This window comes from Cryptotermes secundus, unplaced genomic scaffold, assembly GCF_002891405.2.
Source record: "Cryptotermes secundus unplaced genomic scaffold, Csec_1.0 scaffold900, whole genome shotgun sequence".
Classification (NCBI taxonomy): Eukaryota; Metazoa; Arthropoda; class Insecta; order Blattodea; family Kalotermitidae; genus Cryptotermes; species Cryptotermes secundus.
In genome coordinates, this window is record NW_019741305.1 from 718,473 (window position 1) to 740,626 (window position 22,154).

General features: G+C 39.5%; 2 protein-coding genes across 3 annotated transcripts in view; both read left to right on the forward strand.

Moving 5' to 3' along the window:
• The window catches only part of LOC111872718 (ubiquitin carboxyl-terminal hydrolase 2), a 70,844-nt gene extending 55,264 nt beyond the window's left edge, over window positions 1–15,580 (forward strand). For both annotated transcript variants that reach the window (XM_023866869.2, XM_023866870.2), the window contains 4 exons: window positions 41–287; window positions 6,658–6,736; window positions 9,263–9,491; window positions 10,314–15,580. In XM_023866869.2, coding sequence (XP_023722637.1) covers window positions 41–287; window positions 6,658–6,736; window positions 9,263–9,491; window positions 10,314–10,401 — 643 coding nt within the window. In that variant the 3' untranslated portion in view covers window positions 10,402–15,580. The remainder of the gene's footprint in view (window positions 1–40; window positions 288–6,657; window positions 6,737–9,262; window positions 9,492–10,313) is intronic.
• A 2,383-nt stretch (window positions 15,581–17,963) lies between these two features.
• The window catches only part of LOC111872719 (transmembrane protein 145), a 34,295-nt gene continuing 30,104 nt past the window's right edge, over window positions 17,964–22,154 (forward strand). Inside the window, exons 1-2 of the mRNA XM_023866871.2 lie at window positions 17,964–18,079; window positions 20,499–20,573. Coding sequence (XP_023722639.1) covers window positions 18,017–18,079; window positions 20,499–20,573 — 138 coding nt within the window. The 5' untranslated portion in view covers window positions 17,964–18,016. The remainder of the gene's footprint in view (window positions 18,080–20,498; window positions 20,574–22,154) is intronic.

Genomic DNA, 22,154 nt, shown 5'->3' on the forward strand with positions numbered 1-22,154 from the left:
CTCTGTAACATGAACCATTTGTTGCATGGTTGTGTTGCAGCGACCAGCAGAAAGCTCTGGAGTCATGGAAACGATACCTGCGTATGGACAACAGCAAAGTGGTGGATATTTTTGTTGGGCAGCTCAAGTCAACATTGCGGTGCACCGCTTGTGGGCACTGTTCTGTTACATTTGACCCATTCTGGGATCTCTCTCTGCCTATACCCGTTCGAACGGGTCAGGTGCGACTGCAGCAGTGCTTTGACCACTTTACTCGTGAAGAAGTACTTGATGGGGACGAGAAACCGGTGAGTGTGCAGCACAATGCTGAATCTGAGCTCTTGATGCTTGTTGCACCGTTAACTTTTGTATTCTGTTAATAAGTGTACTTTTTTTAATCATCTCAGCAAACTCCAAATAAAGCTGTCCAGTGTGACTAGTGGATTTAGAACTCTCTATGTAATTAGCCAAACATAATATATACCAGTGATTAAATTTATGCCTATTGTAGGTTTCTCCATACACTACTATTACTGTCGCCTGACATGTCAAAGTTTACTCTGTGGCAGTGTCGATCCTGTCAAATGAGGTGGATGTTGCTTCTTTGTACATAAATGTCATTTACTCCTACATGTTACCCAGATGCAGAGAAACTTGCAGTATACCTTGTCAAAGCTCAGAAGAATCAAAATATGCAACAGTTATGCATTATTTTTCACTTGTTCTCTTCCATTTCTGTTTTAAAAGCCAGTTTGGGGTGGGGGGAAATCATAGTGTGGGGGCATGGCAGTGAATGTATTAGTACAGAAATTGACCCAGATACAATTGACAGCTCTTACATACATCTGTTGTGCTGTTAATATTGAAGGTGAAACTTCTTTATGTGGTAGTGGAGCCTTAATTAATTATACAGTTACGTCTTGCAAGTGAAATACTAAAAATTCAGCAAAAGTGTTAGGGGAAAGCCAGAAATGTAGTTCTTTGACAGAAGTAACTTTGGCAAGGGTAAGGGTTGCCATCCAGCTGCCTACATGCAATGCAGTGGGATTTGAGGTTCCCACAACAGTGAATATGTGACTCATCTGGGATGTGACATGTAGCTTGGTAGGCAGGTACCAGTGTTTCAGGTGACCCAGCTGATCTTGAACAGTTGAAGTGTGCAAGTTCAGGAATTGGATCAGATATGTAGGCAGGTTGCGGCTATCTTTTTCAGTTTTTTCTCACAGTTCAGCTTCTTCTGAAAACAATATTTTGCCCCTGGAAAGGTCCACCTCGTCTCACTGTTCCATTTCCCACTTGTAAAAACAAACTAGTGTGCCTCTTGAAAGGGTCATTTGACAATCCATCTTTCCCATTGACTTGGATTGACTACCTTTCCTTGCCCCCTACCTTGGGTCTCATTACCATTTTCCCAGCAGCCTGCTTATATAACCAAATCAATCTCTGAACCTACACACTTCAATCCTGAAGATGTAAGCAGCATGTCTCCCAGAAATGTTGGCGTCACAGTGTCTGTACACTTTTTTGTTGGGAGACAGCATTTCTTTGATGTATTTTTGCTGACATCTCATTACTGATATGTCAAACCCAGGAAGGGTTATTGACTTCCAAGAAGGCCAGTTCCATGTCACTCATTGGTAATGCTTTGGCTCTTATTTTGAGATTGTCTTGTAAAGTAATAGATCATACTGTAGATGCTGTAGTGCATTACAGATGTTAAGTATTTGAAAACAAACGCTGACTGGAGTTATCAGGGAACCTAGACACAAATGTAAGGGTGAGAGTTAAGGGAAAAATTATTAAATAAGCGAACATATCATTTATCTAGGAAGTGAAATAAACTCAGAATGGAAAGGGTACAAATTAGTTATGTATTTTATCACATTATCAGAGGAATATCTTGGAGCAGAGTAATTCTAGAGCAGTACAAAACAAAAACCTGCGAAGGAAATTGAAACTCATACTGATATACGATACCAAAACATGGATTCTTGCAAGGAGAAATAAGGACAAACCCAAGCAATGAATAGGATGTTTTTAGAGAAAATAGAATTAAGGATTTTCTGAACAGAGTTAGAAGAGAAACACCTGCAGTGGTTTGACCATATCAGCAAAGATAACTCGGGAAGGTTACAGATGTATCACTTTTCTACATATTCTCCGTGTGTCTGAAGACAATTTGTTCAGCAGTTCACACGCTTTTTGATGCCATTAGAAAGCATTGTTTGGGCTGAATGCAAAGCCAGTCATGCAGCACCTCCTTCGCCTCATCATCTACAAATCAGAACCCCCTGTAGAGGTCCAGACAGTTAGAAATTCAAAAGTCCAATGTCCAAACTTCAGTGCTGCATGGTTGGGAACTTCACATATCAGCTCCTTAAGGGTTTCTCTAGTACAGGCAGCAGTATGCAGTCAAGCATTGATGTGCAAAATGAGTACACCAAAATGAAGCATGGCCCCTTCTTCTTCTATGATGGAAATTTAAATTGGTGCAGTCATGTCCCCTGCTTTACTGCAGCTTATTCACTGCATCCGAAGTCATGTTGTATTGGCGTATCATCTCACAGAGTTCAACACTGCAAACTGTCATTGGAGCAGTGCAGATACTTTTTAAATCACCCTCATAGAAGAATAAATAGAACAAGGTTATTGAGAAGAGCATTATAATGAAAATCTAAAGCAAAAAGACCTAATGGAATGACCCAAACTAAAAGTGATTCTCTGTGTGGTGATCTTAAGTGAGTTCAGAACCACTCACATTTACTGTTAGAGGCCATTTATAGGTGATGCAGCCTGGGTTTATGGATCAAGTTTGGAAACGAACAGTCATGATAAATAATAAAACTCATCACAGTCACCACATTCAAAGACTGTCACTCAGACTCAGTGAAATGTCAGAAATACTCGGTGTGTCCAGGATCCGTTGGGACTCATTTTTTTTTAATTTTGCCCTGCAATGCCATCTGTTGGCAAATTATGGCATTAAGATTCTTTAAGTTCTAGCTGTAGCTGTCTATAATTTCAAAGTGCAAGCATCACTGCATCGTGTGTTCTGACCTTGAATGTAATAGTACTGTTCTGACGCTCACCGGAAAATGGCGATTGAACAGAGAGCCAGCATCAAATTTTAAGTTATGCAAAACAGCCAGAGAAGAATACAAAATGATGAAAAGTGGGTATGATAATGATTGTTTAAGTTGCTCAAACATTTTTCGATGGTGTGCTGTATGAATGTAATAGTACTGTTCTGACGCTCATCGGAAAATGGCGATTGAACAGAGAGCTAGCATCAAATTTTGTTTAAAGTTATGCAAAACAGCCAGAGAAGCATACAAAATGATGAAAAGTGGGTATGGTAGTGATTGTTTAAGTCGCTTGAGTATTTTTCGATGGTATGCTATATTTCATGACGGCAGGGAGGACATTGAAGACGCTCCACGTGCATCAAAGCCGAGAACAAGTTGCACTGAAGAAAATGTGAAAAGAGTGACCGAAATCTTTGCATTGGACAGATGTATTTCTGCAAGACTCATCGAGGAGCTTTTGGGAATACCAAAAAGTACTGTGCATCAAATTTTGACCGAGGATTTGGGCAAATGAAAGGTCTGTGCGCAGTTTGTACGACAGCCACTGTCAGGCGATGAAAAACTTGCCAGAGTGGAGCACTGCAAAGAAATGTTACAGTTGGCCCAAAGTGATACAGAATTTACAGAATTGATTGTTACTGGTGACGAGACATGGTGTTTTCAATAATAGCCTCACACAAAGCGACAGAGTGCAGCATGGTTGAATCGAAAGACGCTGAAACCAAAGAAAGTGCGCATGCAAAAGAGTTGAGTAAAGACATTGCTAACCATTTTCTTTGATTCCAAAGGAATCATTCACAAGGAATTTCTGCCAGAAGGTCACACAGTGACTTCTGATTATTATCTCAGGGTCCTCAATCGTTTGTGGTAGAGAACTCTTCGAATTCGAACCAGAATATCGAGAGCAAGGTTTCTGGTTGCTCCTCCACAACAATGCCCTACCCCACAAATTGAAGATTATGTGTGATTTTTGGCCAGAAAAAGAATCACAGTCCTTGATCATCCTCCGTATTCGCCAGATTTGGCTCCAGCAGATTTCTGGTTGTTCCCAAAAGTTAAGTTGGCAATGAAAGGAGACTATCACGACACCATCCAGGACATCCAAAGGGAATGTACCACAGTTTTAAATGTGATTCCACAAAAGGAGTACAGTGTCAGTTTTCTAAAACATTTCAATTGATTCCAGCTATGAATTGAATCAGAAGGAGAGTATTTTGAATAAAGAGAGTGAAATTTTGAAAATAATTTACGTCTTGTATTTTTAATGAATACAGTCCTAACAGAACCTGGACACACTGTGTATGTTGATCCTTTTCATTCATCAAGAGCACATTTTCGTTTTATTCAACTGTGATGGGGTTGTGCATCACAGGTTCCCCTTCAACTTGAAACCAAACCATCAGGCACCACTACTGCATGGATGCTGCATGCTGTGTTGTCTATGGGAAAATACTGTAAGATCTTGAAATCAAAATTAGTTGGCTTGTTGTGACAGCCCAGTCTAGCCACCCTTGCTCCCTGAGATCTTCCCCTTTTCGGGGATGAAATTGAAGCCCAGAGGATGCAGTTTTGAGGACATTGTCAGCAGAATTTGCTGTTGATTCTTTATAGTTTTATGAAAGGAGAATTTCAGACATGGTTTGAACGATGCCAGAATTCCTGTGATTGATACATAACATGGCAGCTGAATTTGTATTCTAACAGAGTTTATATCCTATATACATGATATGTTCAAAAAGTATTCAACCTTTCGTTGGCAGAAATACATTTATTGATTTGGAGGTACAAAACCCTAATCCCCTTCAAAGTAGTCTCCTTGGTAATGCACACACTTCTCCCAGCGCTTCCGCCATTGTTGGAAACACTTCTGGAACGGGTCTTTTGGAATGGTGATGAGCCAGGCCATCCTGTTTCGCATGATGTCTTCTCTTGACTGAAATTGGGTTCTTTCAGCAGCATTTTCAGCTTGGGAAATAGCCCAAAGTCGCACAGAGCCATGTCGGGGGAGTAGGGAGCCTGACGAACCACAGGGATGTTGTGTTTGGCGACGAAAGTCTGAATCAGATGCGCAGAATGGGCGGGTGCATTATCATGATGGAGCTGCCAAGTTTTTGCTGCCCACAGATCCAGTCGTTTGCACTGCACAGCATCACGAAGGCGATGAAGGACCTCCTGGTAGTATTCCTTTGTGATGGTTTGGCCTTGTGGTGCGTACTCATGATGCACAACCCCACGGGAGTCAAAGAAAACTGCCAACATGACCTTGACATTGCTGCGGACCTGCCGTGCTTTTTCTTGGCCTCAGGGATGTTGGATGTTTCCACTGTGGCAACTGCATCTTGGTTTCCGGGTCGTACCCATAAACCCACGACTCATCGCCTGTGATCACGGTGCTCAGAAAGTTGGGGTTACTGTTTGCATTGTCCAGCTTGTCCTGTGTGATTTCCAGACAGCGTTACTTCTGCTACATTGTTAGCAGTTTTGGTACGAATTTCACGGACACTCCTCATGCCCAAATCCTGGGTCAAAATTGAATGTACCGATCCAGTGCTTACCCCTATCTTGTTCGCAAGTTCTTGGACTGTGATACGACGGTCCTCCATGACCAAAGTCCACACTTGCTCAATGACATTCTCATTTCGGCTTGTTGAGAGTCTGCCTGAACGCGGTTCGCTGTCCACTGATGTGCGGCCATCTTTGAAGCGGTTGTACCACTCCTTTATCTGTGAGTTGCTCATGGCATCGTCCCCAAAAGCCTGTTGAATCTTGCAAATGGTTTCCACTTGGGTATCGCCAAGCTTTTGGCAAAATTTTGATGCAGTATTGCTGCTCATGTTGTTCTATCATTTTACACCTTCCTGGAATCCGATGAGCGCTCACTACACGTCCTCACTCATAGGCCGACTGCCAGCGACTGACGCTTTCTGTGGGTGGGAAAAAATTCACGACTGCGCATGAATGTCCCTTCCACATCTCCACTGAAGGGAGCCTCCCGTGCTTCATTGGTTTACATGGGAAAAAAGAAGGTTCGATACTTTTTGAACACACCGCGTACGTGGGTTATGGCCAGAGTCACACCTATGGAGAAAGAAAGAACGAAAGAATAAATGACAGCACTGTAAATAAATATCCAAACTCCTCTTGCCAACTAGGGAATGGGGAAGGCAGAGTTTGAGTGGAGAAAGAGAGAGGATTGTGTTTTACACTGAATTGGGGTCAAGATGTCTGCCCAAGCCATGGGGCTCAGCCTACAGGAGTCAGAAAAACAAAAGAACAGAAATTGGAAAGGGACAGAAGAGTCAAAGCTGGCCAGCTCCCAGAATGCGAGCATGCCTGCTATGATTACTTAGGAAAGTAATTTTTGCCCCTCCCCCCACCCAATGATTTTAATTTCTTTTGGATTATGAAGGCATATTAACTTCAAAGGAGTACTGTGGGTGGGGAACTTGACTAAAAATTTGCCAGTTTTGTTTATTGTCATATCCTTATAACTTTTGTGGTATGTCCTAACATGATCATGAAGTACGTGACCTGCTGTGTTTTTCTGTGTGGTTTCTGCAGTAAATTCATAAGGATGATTTCTGTGTTCCAGACATGTTCCAAGTGCCAGATGCGCCGGAAGTGTACCAAGAGCTTTACGATTCAGAAGTTTCCCAAAATTCTGGTTTTACGTATCCTTTATAAATTCAGGTGGTTTATATGGCTTGAGTGAGTGGTTATTCTTATATATATATATGTCTGATACTGTGGCATGAAGGATCTTATAAGGAGAACCATGAAAATATATTCAGGAAATTTTGTCCACTTTGTCATCAGGCGTCAAAGTTCAGTACAAATATTATGTTTCTGGACATTGTCCATCATCCTGTCTTTATCTAAAAACACCATCCTGTTTGTTTTTTTAAAACACAGCATTTGAGAGATTTGATTCTGTCTCTGTCTTCAGGTAAAACCTACTCAGTTTGGCCTAGTCAATAGAGTTAGTTCCTATCTCCAGGTACCTATGCCAGCACCAAGATGGGATATACAAGCCAAGCACAGCACAAACCATCTCCAAGAGCTAACAAAATATTAAATTATTAAAAACTCTACATGTATGAGGCCTTGCACCAGAGAATTATTATGATAGAAATCATCACTGGAGAGAAAAATACTCTTTATGGTACCAACACAAGAAAAACAAATTTTCTCACACAGTCTACACTTGTATATGAATGAATGTATAAGGGGTGGGCCTTCTTGGCCCTTGCACGATGACCTACAGTGGTCTATTGTGCTTCAGTCTACACTTAATGGAGTTGTAGTTATGGATCATGTCCACAAACAATATTTCTGCTAATGTACCGTTGTCACAAACTTTCAGATCTTATGTAAAAGTTTAATATAGTCTGTAATGTCAAACAAACTGTGACTGTTTCGATGTCCCCACATACGAAATCCTGCGCAGGATTACTGAGGGGGTAATCAAAAGGGGAAGCACAATAGATCACTGTGGTGACAGTACAAGAGCCAAGAGGGCTCACCCCTTGTACATTCATTCAGTGTCAAACAAAAACAGACTCAAACTACAGCTTTGTCTTACTCCTCTTTTCTGTTTGATAAAATCTGTCACCTCATCTTCTCAACGCTTGCCCCGGGTGATTATGGTGATGGAGAATTTGGGGGAATGAAGAATGGCAAAGGAAACCAAGTATTTAGAGAAAACCGGCCCGAGTGCCACTTTGTCCACCACAAATTCCACTTGACCAGACCCGGACCACCATTGTGGGAAGCCGACAACTAACCACTTGAGCTATGGCTCGGCCCTTATTCTTCAAATTATTATACACTCTGTCTCTTAAGCCTTTGTAAATTCACTGTCTAGTCATGTGGCATATGAGGAATTTTCTTAAACCTGGTTTGAAACTTGGCAACCAGTAAGTTGTGGTCAGAGTCAATATCTGCCCCAGGCAGCATCTTCACATCCTTCACACTGTTTCTGAATCAATGTTTCACAGAGATGTAGTCCAGCTGATGCCGCCTCCAATCCCCAGGTGCCTTCCATGTGTAAAGACTTCTCTTTGGCTTCTTGAACCAAGTGTTGGTAACAATCAGTCCATTTCTTTCACAAAAGTCAGTAAGCATTTGACCCCTGTGATTCCGTCTTCCTAGAGGCGTAAATGACTTAGTACCTGATCCTAGCCCTTTTGATGTTAAAATCGCTATTGCAAATTTGAAAAGGTATAAATCACTAGATAATCTGCATCCACGCTTTATAAGCAGATAAATGGATTCATTCTTAATACTCTAGTTCTTATTTGAAATTTCCAACTTAAAACATAAATGCAATTGATTTTGTGATAAGCACATTTGCCATGCATTTTGACAGCATATAAATGCCATTTTTATCCTTGTGTAAACTTATATGTCATGGATTTAAATGTTGTACAAAAGAAGGTTTTCTAGTTTATGGATACCTGTTTTTTTTTAAATTGTACCCCTGGAAGATTTACAGCAAAATTTTTTTCTAGCATTCTAGCAGAACTTTGCTTCGCATATGATTCGAACAAAATACAATTTGTTCAACAGGATTTTTTTTAATTGCCAGTGGGGTGGAACCATGTCCCTTGTACTGCGGCCACTTCTGGCCTGTTGTACCAGCCCCAGATGATAGGTGAGGGTGATTGGCAGGGGAAACCAAAGTACTTGGAGAAAACCTGCCCCAGCGCCACTTTTTCCACCACAAATCCCACTTAACCAGACCCAGGATCGAACCCGGGCCACGGTAGTGGGACCAGTGACTAACCGCTTGAGCTATGGCGCGCCCTTGTTCAACAGGATACTGAACTATAGCCATACATCCATTACATAACATACCATTTGGTACTATTGTGACCCATGTTCAATAAAACAAGAACACCAAAACTGAATGCTTACTCGTGTGAGCGTGAATTATTTCAGCAGGTTGCACTGACACCTCTTGAATGAAGTCATTCTGGGTTCTTATTGTGATAAAATGGTAGCACTCAGCCATAGGTAGCTATCACTGGCCAGTAGCCAGGAAGTGGCAAATATGTAAATGCATAGGGAGGTCCACTGTCAGGTAATGATTTTTCTCTGTAATACACAGGAACCAGCCTCTGCCCAGCTATGCCCACTCATGATCTCACCCAACCAAAGTGTTTTATGTGTTTTTCTTCCTTAATATTACCATCAAGATCTTAAACGATTTTCACCTACGGAGCGTTTTCGTGGGAAGCTGAATGTTACAGTGGATTTCCCTCTCACTGGGCTGGATTTGAGTTCTTATGCTGCCAGTAGAGGGCCAGGCTGTATGTATAACCTGTATGGAGTGGCCAACCACTCAGGCACTACCTATTCAGGACATTACACTGCATACTGTAAGCACCCCTATACAGGGGAGTGGCATGAATACAACGACTCCAGGTAAGTTAGGGCAGTTCATTACGAATTTACTCTTTGTGTGTGTACTCACATCATCGTAAGAAGTGTAATGAAATCCATAATGTAATGAATCCATGAGGAGTGGCTTTTCTTACATTAAAAGTAGGTTGTCGCTAAATATGGTTATACAGAATTGTTGCAAGTAACCAGTTGTTATCTTGTAAAATATACTGTGTACAATAATGATAAAATAATTTCCTTATCATAAGTAGTTAATGCAGTTGTTAGTTAATGATGTGTTAAATAACCTTTGTATGAATGAGAGCAACCATGGTGCTACTGATAGTGTTGTTTCAGTGCATGTTCAGTATATGATTGCTTGCCAAAGATTATGGTTGCAGGATCAATTTCCAGCTGAAACAGAATGTTAAGTGTTGATTGTTGTTTTGACAGCTGTTGCACTAAAGCAAAGAACGAGTTATGGAAGGTAAAAAAATTTTTGCACTGAATGTGAATTATTCACTAAATGTGTGGGAATAATACATTTTTGTGTCAGGCTTCACCCGGGGAGCAGAAAAACATTTACTAAATATGGAGGTCAACTTTATGTTATTTATGTTTTAAGTTCTGAATTAAATTCAGTATTCATGAATGTTTTGAACATAAATTATTGAACATGTGAAAAGAATTGTACGTGAATTTATGTGTGTTTTAAGATAACTGTGAATTGTCTTTGGGAAGTGTTATGTAGAAGTGTGTATATATGCACAAATGTGTTGATGATCATCTCTGTTTCAGCACACATTATCAGTAAGTCTCATGATCAGGCCTGTAATCTTGTCATTGTGGTTGTATGTGTTTCAGAGTTTCCACCATTTCATCGCGAAGCGTGGTGTCAAGTGAAGCTTACGTGCTCTTCTTTGAACTCTCCAATCATAATTCACACTTGTAAAGAGAAATTTTTGTATAGCCATGTGATTGTGTTGTGAACTAACAGAGTGGAGAAGAGAATTAAATTTTTATGTCTGCACGTCCATTTTCCATGAATCAAACACATGGCCATGACTGAAGGTGGGGTTTATGCAGTATGAAAGTTATGTTGCTTGATTTCTTGTGGGCTGTTACTCTTCTAGTTCACAGTGGCAATGGTATGAACAAGTGAGCATAGTGGGGTGCTGAAACTGCAAATGCTTAAGCTTATGGTGTGCTGGGATGTGACACTGTATCATCCGGTTGATAGGTACCAGTGTTTCACAGGAACCTACTGACTCCATCTTCAGATTACAAGTGAGCTGAGCTGGGAAAAATGAAATGTGAATATAAGGAAGAGAGTGTAAATTCTGGCCAGAAGCAAACTGGTGGGAACTCTTGACTGTGGCCACAGCCCTTTCATCCCTATATCCCATGCCATTTGTCCTCTTGTAGCTCAGTTACACCCTGAGGCGGCAGGCTCTTCTGAACTGTTCTACCTGCCTGCCGGAACACACAGTATCACATGCAAGAAAACCAGGATCTTAAGATTTGCCACCGTGAAAATCTCACAATCATAAATTATTGTTTTTTTTTTATAGGTGTACAAAGTTTATTTGTATGAAGAGTGGCTAAAAGGTGTTTATAAATTGTTTGTCGAGTTGTTGTCAATATCTGCTGCTGCTTGCAGTAGCAACAGATTCACCTGAATCTAAGGCAATTGCTGAACTTCTGAGGCATGAAAGTGGAAATGTTATTTTACTCTAGTCATTTTTATGGATCACTTTTTTAGTCAAGTATACAGTGTGAGTGTTGTTTCAGATATGGCCTGCTAAGGTATTTATTTTGGACAATAAGTTCTTAAGTAGAATCTTGCTTATTTGTGTCTGACAGCTGCACAGCTTGAGTGTTTTTTTTTTATACTGTGGCCTGTGTCATCACTTTAGGAGAGAGCTGTACAGCTTTACTTCTTCTTGTGCTAAAACATGTACCATTTTGTTCCCTCTGATAGTTATCACCTCACCCAGAACATTGCAGGTGTTGGTAATATTTGCATCTTTCAGCTGTAGCTTCCAGGACCATTATACATGGCTCCTGTTTGTTGCCACATGAATCCTCACCTTGAAAACAAAATGACAGTTGTCTCTATCCAGTGCTGACCAGTACAGACTGTATAGCAACAGATGGCAGGATGATAGATGAATAATGAATTTGAAAGAGTTTGAAAGGGAGTGGTCATGGCCTAATCCAGGTACTGTTGTGCCTCTTTTTATAGATATCTTTTAGAGAAAAAAATACAGTGAAAGTAGATTATCCATAGGCTGGCTGCCACAGCATATGCAGCGCTCTTCTCACATAGACTTGCCATGGTCGCCGATAATTAATGGCTCACTCTTCTGTTGTAGTTTAAGTTATATTAGTTTGCAGAAGAGTCCCTTTAAGTGACGATCCTCTGCTTCCAGGCATGTGTCCCGGCATGCAAACATGTTTCTAGGCACAGATTTAAATCACTTGATTGCAGAGGCCACAGTCTTTGACCTAAGACACATTTACCGAAGATATCTGTGCATCGATAGAATTTTTTGTAGTGTGTGGCATGGCATTATATTGCATGAAATGCCCATACTATTTTTCGTCATTAATCATTTGATCAAAGAAGGGGGACAATCAATCTCACATAACGTTCAGAATTTATTATTTTGTGAAAAAAACTTAAGCCCAGTTATCCTCCGTGTGAGCTGCACTGTTTGCCAATCCACACTGAAGAGCCTAAAGACATAATGACTTCTTTAGGCTTGCTTTTAATTGAGGAACAATGTCTTCAAGTTTTTCTTCAGTCAGTATGTGTCTCTTTTCAAAATTTATTGTTATCTAGCACTTATCACATAGAATGTAATTTTGTGATGATATTGTAAATTATTGCTTTACATGACATTGCACTGTTAGGCTCCTTCCTACCGAACTTTCTACAGCATTCCTTCATAAAGAATGTTCTGCAGAGATATTGTATATGAATAATTTCTGTCAGCACTATACTTCATTTCCAAACACTATTTCACAACACCAGCAACTCTAGTTGTAAGTATCTCAAGAGCACTGAAGCAACGAAAACACAGTGCTGTCTACATAAGGCAGCCAGCATCAGGTGACTTAAGTAACAATTCTGCAGCCAGCAGGGGAATAAATTTCTATACAACCAGTCTAAGTATAGTCTGCCTTCTCTGTACTACTCAATTCATATAACCCCAGAATTTATCAGCCCTGGTCATGGGGGAGGAAATCCTGGGTTTAGTTTTCATGCAACATGTTCGTTAGAAGCTGATACTGGGTATGTATACCTTCTAGGGACAGAGTTCTTCATGAGAAGCCAATAATACTCATATAGCTAGTCAAGAAATGCCCCACTTCTCATTCAGCCCAGAGTTCCACAAGAGCCCTGCAGAGAGACATTTCTTATTTTGGTTAATATCTATATATCATCATTTCCAGTATTTCGTCTATTGAGATCTATGGCAGATAATACAAAACAGGATCTTCCATCATGTCATAGGTGTTTCAAGACGTCTTTTGGTCGGTATTTTAAAAATTGTTTGGAATCCTGTCAACATATTCTTTCCAGTTTGTTCTCAATTATTCTATAAATTTTGCTGTCTGTGGAGTTCACAATTCTGTTGTAATATCTATATTTTATGTCCTAGAGGGTGTATCACATAATCCTCATGAAACACATCTGCTAGTATCAAGCTTCCTTATTCCTTTTTCTTATTAACTTTGATTCACTACCATAATATAATGTTTGTCCAGCAAGAGTCCTCTGAATGTATATTATATGCCTAAAAACTAATAATGGTTTGAAAATCTGATTAATAATTTCTAGGATTTTGACAGAATTTACATTTTATATACCCTATTTCAGTTATTATACCGAGATGTTGTATTAAATTTGAAAACTAAATTATTCTTGTCTTAGATTTGGGTAAAAATGGAATGGTGGAAATTTCCATTTGAGGTTTTCTTGGAAGCAGTGGTTTGAACACTAAACTCAGGAGCATTTTGTTCAGGATTTTGTATCATTGAAACTGAATGTTAAATGAGGAACATCAAAGGGGAGTTCCACTGGATAATGATATCTAAAAACAGAGCAAGGGATTTTTACTTACACTGAAACATTGGGCTTGAGTGGAGAACTCCAGGGGATGGAGACAAAAGGAAGTGCGATTTCCCATTCAGAATTGAAAATTGGAATTAATTAAATATATAGTAGTGAGTATGAAAAAGGACAGTATCATTTTCTGTTTACAAATTTGTATAATGCTTAGAAATGCAGTTGTTGAAATGTACCTGGTACCTAGACCTTCATGTTCTTTCATAAAAGTAATCACATTTTCTGTATAGTTGCTGATCAGCAGTTCCATAATGTAACATGTGAGAGGTTTCTGGATATACTGCTATATGAGCTGCAAGCAACAAGAGGAAGTTCTAAAGTGACAGCTTTCTGTGAATTTAATTATATTTATTCACAGTTTATTTAACAAATCTGTCAGTAACTAAATGCTATACAGCAGAGTTCTTCAACTTGTGGCACCCCAACCAAGGCAGTGTAATTGTCAAGGCTCACCTTCAGTTTTTTAAGGAGAGATTTTTATCATCACAAAATCATAAATTTTGATTAAAAGTTCTATAGCTAAAATTCTAATCGTTGTGTAAGTTTAACAAATAACGATCATGGATTTTGACGATTCTTTTATTCCTCAAATTTTTCTCACTTATTTTCGACCTTCCCTTAAACTTCCATGGTACACCTGCAGACCTTTCACATCACACCAGTATTACCACAACACACAAGTTGGAAATTGATGCTATATAGCATCGAATGATTGGATGATAATGATAATAAATTGGAAAGAACATGGAAGGAAGTGATCGTGGCCTAATTTGGGATGTGATCCCAGCATTTGCTGCAGAAGACTACAACATCCTGTCAGAATAGTTGGTATGCTGATCAGATTGGATCCAGGCGACTCCCGAATTCAGGACAGAAGTGTTACCACTTGAGCTCAGATTCTGTTAAGTATTAAAGAAGAAAACTAATTTCCTAGTTTATTTACTCTGTAACTGGCCAAATGCTGGGTCAGAAATGAAGTTCTCAACTCCACCTAAGATATCATAATTAATCCTACAGCATAGTATTGTTGGTTGGGGCTCGATATATCAGTACCACTTTGTCCACACTCATCTTACTCTTGCTCTGAAGGTAGAGGCAGCATATTGCTTCGAGATGTTAATAGTGGTCTGCCAGACATCCCAGTTTAGTAATTGTCATTGCAATTATGTGTCATTATTGGCCAGCTTCTTGTGGAGGACATCACCAGCGTACTGACCCCTTATCCCCTTTAATTGTCTCTTCTTAACAGCTTATATACATCTTTAAACATTGTGGTCATCCTATTTTTGTTTTCATTCAGGGAATTAGTTGGTGTTTTGATACTGTGTGGCACGAGTTCTTGGTTAATGGCCATCCAGTGTGAAGCACAGAAGTGATGGTTTTCTGTGAAATTATTTCTTTTCTTGATAGAATGAATACTTGGAAGCATGTACCCTACTACAATCATATCTGATGCTCTTACTGGTAACAGAAGTGGTAGTACTGTTGATTTTATTTAGCAAGTTGTGTAAATGATGACTGATAGGAAACTGAACTGATCGTCATAAAAGATGGCCCGTCCTGTCACTATTACAGAATGATATTTACAAATTGCATTCATATGTAATACAAGTTACTGAAAAATGTGACAAATACTGTAATAAAATATTGTAAACATATTTTTCTGGATCATAGCTACCATGTAGCTATTAAAGTACTGAGAGAATTAGTGCATTTGCACCTGATTGCCTAACACAATTTAAATGAGTAGTTATTGAGATTGTTTTTAGTTTAATTTTCTTTCTCTAGAGTGACAATGTTTGTGATTCCTGTTTTGCACTAGTCGTTTAAGAGACATCTAGTTTCAAGTAATAACATTTGTTTCACAATTTGCATAACACCCTGTGACTTAAGTTGCTGTTGCTTCAGCAGATGAAAGGACAAGTTTTCATGCATTTTTAGTCCCTAAAATTCTTGTAAAAATATTAGAGTATTAAATTAAATATGCTAAATAGAATGAGAGCATTTTTATTTGCATGGATCAGTCCTGTTTGTGTGTTTATATGATGGTGGGAAAGAGAAATTTTCCATTCTGCTTACAAGGTCAGGCAAATAAGTTTCAAGACTCATTTTTAATTTCATGCTTGGTGATCTGACAGTACTGTTACATGGAATATCAGGTGATGCATCAAGACAGAGCTGACATGGAAAGTTTGGATAAGCTGGGTGCAGTGTTCATTGAACAACAGCTAGGTAGATCACTGTGTGTTGTGAACTTTGTCCAGCCATGAAACTGGAGTGTCTGCTGGAACAGAGTTAATGTGAATTTTTGTGTTAAAATTACAGAACTTACCACGTGAAATGTTAAGAGATGTTAAAAATAGAAATGGTGAGTCCCCAGGCCAAAGAAGCCATGAATGTTAAATTAAAAAAAAATGTTTTTGTCCCTGATGCTTCAGCATGACAGTGCAATAGGTGCTCAGTCTTTGGTACCTTCTATCAATCTCCTTTTGTGGATGGATGCTGAAGTATTTGAAACAGGTTAATGAAAGAAAAAAAATGTTTAGATTTCTCCTCTCTAATTACCATATAAAGTAACAACATTACATGGTGGCAAGGGTTAGGGAGAGACTGACAGTGAGTAAACAAGCAAGGCTCAAAGTTCATATGGAGAGAGAATCTCAGGAAATTAAATGCAGTAGAGTGTAAGGAGCAGTATCGTGTGGAAATCTCAAATAATTTTGCTGCTTTTGAAAACTTAGAAACTGATTTGGATATTAATAAAGCTGGGAAACTATTAGAATATCAAAATTTTTGCCAGAGAGAGAGTCAAGGCTGTTATGAACTGAAGAAACATAAGCCATTGTTCAAATAAGGATGCTCAAAATTATTAGACCAAAGAAAACAAGCAAAATTTCAGTGGTTACATGATCCAAGTGAAATAAATGGGGATAATCTGAACAATATAAGATGTGAAATGAGCAGGCATTTCAGAAATAAAAAGGGAATATCTGAAAGACAGAATTGATGAGCTTGCAATGAATGGTAAGAACAAGAACATTAGAGACTTGTATAGAGGAAAGAATCACTTTTAGAGGGTGTACCAACCCAGAAATAACTTAGTGAAAGATTATCTGCTTCCAGATTCCCACAATATTTTGAATGGGTGGAAGAACTACTTCTCTTAGTTATTGAATGTACATAGGGTCAGTGATGTTAGGCAGATAGAAATATATACAGCTGAGCTGTTAGTACCTGTTCCTAGCCCTTCTGAGGTTGAAATTGCTATTGCAAAACTGAAAAGGTATAAATCACCAGGTAGTGATCGAATTCTGGCAGAACTTATTCAAGCAGAAGGTGAAATATTACATTCTAAGATCTATAAGCTGATTCATTCTATTTGGAACTAGGAAATGGTCTGAAACAAGAAGATGCTCTATCACCAGTCCTTTACAACTTTGATTTAGAATATGAATTCAGGAAGGTCCAGGAAAACCAGGACATAACAGGAGGTTTGAGAAAACTGCATAATGAGGAACTTCATAACTTGTACTCTTCTGCAAGTATAATTAGAATGATCAAGTCAAGGAGGGTGAAATGGGCAGGTCATGTATCCCAAATGGGGGAGAAGAGGAATGCACATATTATATTGTTGGGAAAGCCAGAAGGAAAGAGACCACTAGGAAGAACAAGACATAGGTGGGTGGACAATATAAAAATGGATCTTAGAGAGATAGGATGGGTGGTATGGATTGGATTGATCTGGCTCAGGATAGGAACCAGTGGAAGGCTCTTGTGAACACAGTAATGAACCTTCGGGTTCCATAAAGTGCTGTGAAGTTCTTAAGTAGCTGCACAGTTGGCGGCTTCTCAAGAAGGGCTCAGCTCCATGAGTGAGTGAATACCAAATTTGAGACATGTTTTCAAAGTGTTCTGCACTGCAATTCTTGAAAATGATTTTCTGAAAAATACTTGCTATAATATATTTAGTATTACTAATTTTCTGGGCTTCATACATTACCCAGAAAGCTCACAATACTGTATGTGATATGTTAACATCAAAACCCTGAGAATTTTTATAAAAATTTGTTCTTTAAAATCCCATACATAATTATAGTATAGAGCATGATATACAAAATGTCAGAAACCTCTTATGTAAGCACAATATATCAGTTCTTTTATTCAACAGTTTTCCTAGTATGGCAGATTTATATTTTTTCCAGTGCACCCTGTAGGAGGCACAGAGTAGGATAAACAGTATTACATAATGATTGTTTGTAGACTTCTGAGAGGTATGTCTGTTTTGTTTTGCATTGTTCCCATGGCAACCATATTGATTCTTTCTGGTTTAGGTTACTTTGCATAGCTGTGACCTGTTTGTGAGATGGAGTCAGCCATGCAACAGGCCCAGACACTGAAAGTCAAAATATCTGTGTTTCTCTTGTTGCTGTCAATGTATCCATTGCTTGAAATGGCTTCCAGTAAGTATGTTGAAGGCCACCTGACTACAGCTGAGGTAAGATTCTTCCTCTGTTAAATGTGTTTAGGAAACTTTATTGGGAAATCATTTTTACAAACAGAATAAATGCAGACAGACATCCATGCCTTCAGTGGGATTCGAACACATGATCCCAGCATTTCAGTGGGCAAAGACATTTCGTGCCTTAGGCTATATGGCCACTATGATTGGCTTATTAGGTATTACCCAGTATTAAAGGGCATTTGAATGTTCGTAATCATGTTTGTGAAGAGGTCAGAAAGTGAATATTTTTGGCACTTTGATAACAGGAAAAGTGGAATTAGTGAAGAAATGAAAGTGAGGATTGCTATGACAAATTTATGTTATTGTTGTGGTTTAATATATACCTTAAACCTAGAACTGCAAACAGAATACCATAAATTAAAGTATAAAATTTAGTCTATTTTACTAACATATCTGTCAATAATACAACTTTAAAAAGACATTAGGAATATGTTGTTCATTAAAAATGCATTTTAATACTATGACAGTTAAAATCAGTAATATGCTCATAGGCTATTTTGTTAGCATATAAATTTACACATTAAAAGTGAATATCCACACTCCTCTAGTTGCCTTGGTTTTATGTAATTTATCTTCACAACACGTTTCATCCTCGTTGGGCCATCATCAGGTGAATTCTATCCTCGAGTCAGACCACTGCACTGTATTTGTTTCCCATGCTGCTCTCATGCACGTCGATATTTACTTCATGCTAGTTGTTAAATTTAATTTTTATCCAGCTATTTTGCGGCTGTTATCAGTTTGTAGTCATGTTTCCCTATGTCAGTGTTCCCCATTATTTTCTGCCAATATAATGAACAACATATTCCTAATGTCTTTTTAAAGTTGTTTTATTGACGGATACATTAGTAAAATAGGATAATGTCTCAATACAATGGGATGCTGAAATATAATAAAATTTAGTGTTAAGGCCAGCTATGTAGTGTGGATGTGAAACATGGTCCATCACTGAAAACAGAAGAAATATGTTGAATAAGCAGGAAAGGAGAATGTTCAAGATTTATGAACCGATAACTGATCAAGGCTTTTCAAGAAGTAGAGCAAACTACAAACTCTGGCAATTACATAAAACTGGTGATATAGTAGCAGATATTAAAAGGAGAACTTTGAAGCAGTTGGAGCGTGTGATTAGAAGGGATAAAACAAGGGTGGCTAAGAAAGTAGCTCAAATGCGAAATGCAAATGAGAAAGTCAAGACTGAGATGGCTGGGAGATGAGAGTGAGGTATGAGAGCTTCAAGTGAAGGCAAGAAGAGAATAACAGGTACCTGTCACAAGGGAGATGAAGGTTAGAGGAGGATTGAGCCAAGGAGTAAGGATGTGTAGTTTGATTTCTTCCAGATCATCGGTTGTTAGAATAGCCTTCAAAACATAACAGATTTATTTTAAAACACTCAGATTTAATTGTCACTCATATGGATGAACAGATGGCTCCTGGAATTATGCAACTTGTCCATTTTCTTCACACTGAAGGAGGCACATACCCTGGGAAAACAGACTCACATGTAGAATTTGAGTTCCACACAACAGTAGTTCTGGGATGTAACATCATGAAGTCTGTTGAAAGTCAACTGACGTTTCATGGGAATACATCACCTCCATCCTCAGGGTGAGAGAATAAGTGGTATAAGAAACCAGATCAAAAGCAGATTGCAGGCTCTGCAAAAAGTCTGATCAGTAGTTGATTTGTTATGTGTGACAATCCACAATATTTTTCTGTACATGTGAACTTAACTTTGACAGTAGGATGCTGAATAAAATTTCGTCAGTGACCTGTTTTACTATTGTGACCATACTGTCTGCATAACAAGAATATTGCAGGCTGTCCAGATTCAGGATATTCAAAGGAATTTGTCTCCAAGCATCAGAATACATTGCAAAAATCAGTTTCTCCTTTGGGGAATGAAAAGTAAGGTTTTTTTATGCCAGTCGACTGGGACTAAGTCCCTTGTACTGTGGCCACTTCTAGCCAATTGTACCAGCCCAAGATGATAGGTGAGGGTGATTGTGGAGCAATTGGTGGAATGAAGATTGGCAGGGGAAACCGAAGTACTCAGAGAAAACCTGCCCCAGTGCCACGTCCACTATGAATCCAACTTGACCAGACCCGGGATCGAACCCGGGCCGCTGCAGTGGGAAGCCAGCGACTAACTGCTTGAGCTATGGCACGGCCAATACTAAGGGTTGGTACAGATAACTGTTTATTAAGACATGTTTCAGTTTCAAAACTACATGTACTTGTCCTGAAGTAACATACAGGACCACTGCTTGTGTGGTGTTCCCACACTTGAGCTAGGCCTAATCTTGCAACAATGAACTGGTTTCTTGTGTTGAGTGTGCAGGCTTCTTGCTGCTCATTGCATTACTGAAACAAGTCTACACTTTGTTTACAGAACTGGGCATTTGTTGCACGTTTCTGCTTCCTGTCAGAAAAGGGCCAGTTTGAGTACATGATAGAGTATGAAATGGTGAGTAGCAGTAGCCATGTTACATGATAGCACTCATCAGCACTTTGTCCCTATTCCTAACCATAAATGAAGTCTCTTATGGCATTTTTTTGAAAAAGGTAGCTTTCCTTCATAATAAGCCAAATAAAATATGCTGCACACATGCTCGAATCCCGCATAGCAAGGAAGCAAACAGTGTTTAAATGGCTAATGTTATATGGACTGTATCCCCCGGTTTTATTAGATAAAAATAGCATCAAACAAAATGAATTCATGAGTGTTGAAGTTTTCATGGTGATGATTCTTATTATGTTCTGAGTAATGACACCATTTAGTCTAAAATGTGGCTATCAAGTTTCAGAGGAACTTGCTGCCTCCATTTTTAGGACATATGTGAGCGAATTTGAGAGAGTAGAAGATGGCTTAGGAGAGGTAGTGGGGGAAATGTCATGGAACATGGTAGTGGCTGATCAGACCCAGGGATGGACAAGAGGAGACATGGACCCATGGGATTTGTACACTTCCAGAAGAGGCAATAACTCTGTGACAGGAGTAATTTTGAAATGTGTATAAAATAGCAGGAGGCCCTGGAAGGGACATTTACAAAAGGGTCATAATAGAGGAAACCCCAATCAAGACTTGTCCTTCAAAAGGACCTTCTTGCTTTCTTTCAAGGAGTGAATGAGGGGCTCCTAATGACCTGCCCAGGTAGAAGAACAAGTCTCCTTCCTCTGTCCATAGCCCTTATAAGGTGCCTGCTGTAAAATTGCTCTTTCAGGGCCTTATTCATTTTATAGCCTCCCCCCCCCCCAACGCCCATTGTTCCTCTGTAGGAGCCTACCACAACACATCTCCAGGCCAACTACCAACTTCTGGTTGACCAGCAGAACAAAGCAAGTGCTAGCCAATCAGTGTCAACATCTATTGGACCTGGCACCACTAACAACAGTGGATAAATATGCAGACCACAATGCGATAGTCAGTCAGTTGGAGGTACTCTTCAAGACAGCATCTGGAGGGCACATGGCAATAGCGACCCCCCTAGCAGCAGCACCGCCAACTGACTCTGAATGCAGGCACTATGACCCTTGGGAAGCCCTCCGCCAGCACTTGCTGCTCTACAGCCGGCTTGCAATCACTCAGTTACTGAACATGGAAGACCACCAACGTGCACACAAGCCAACCCAATGCTGCCAGTGCCTTGCTGGCATTCATGAGGAGTTCACATGGTAGCCTCTCCTAATACCAGAACCAACGTCCCACACATCCCACATCCTATAGTTATTTCCCTTTTCAGGCCCTATGGTTCCCACAGGTTCTCCACAAACTATTTCTTCTTCCACATCACGTGTTCCAATCCTGTTTTGTTTGGTCTGTTTTCAACCCCCACCATTCATACATAATAGCTACTTTCCAAACTTATCTCACTTGTGCCATGAAGATGGAAGAAGTATGTTTCTGCAGTCTTTGGTAACTGCCTACCAGATCACATGGTTTATAACCCAAAGATCGCAATATGAGTATAAATTTCCATCAACTGTACACTATGCCACAAAATGAATCATAGTCTGTTACCCCAGTCATACTTCAAGCTTTACAGTG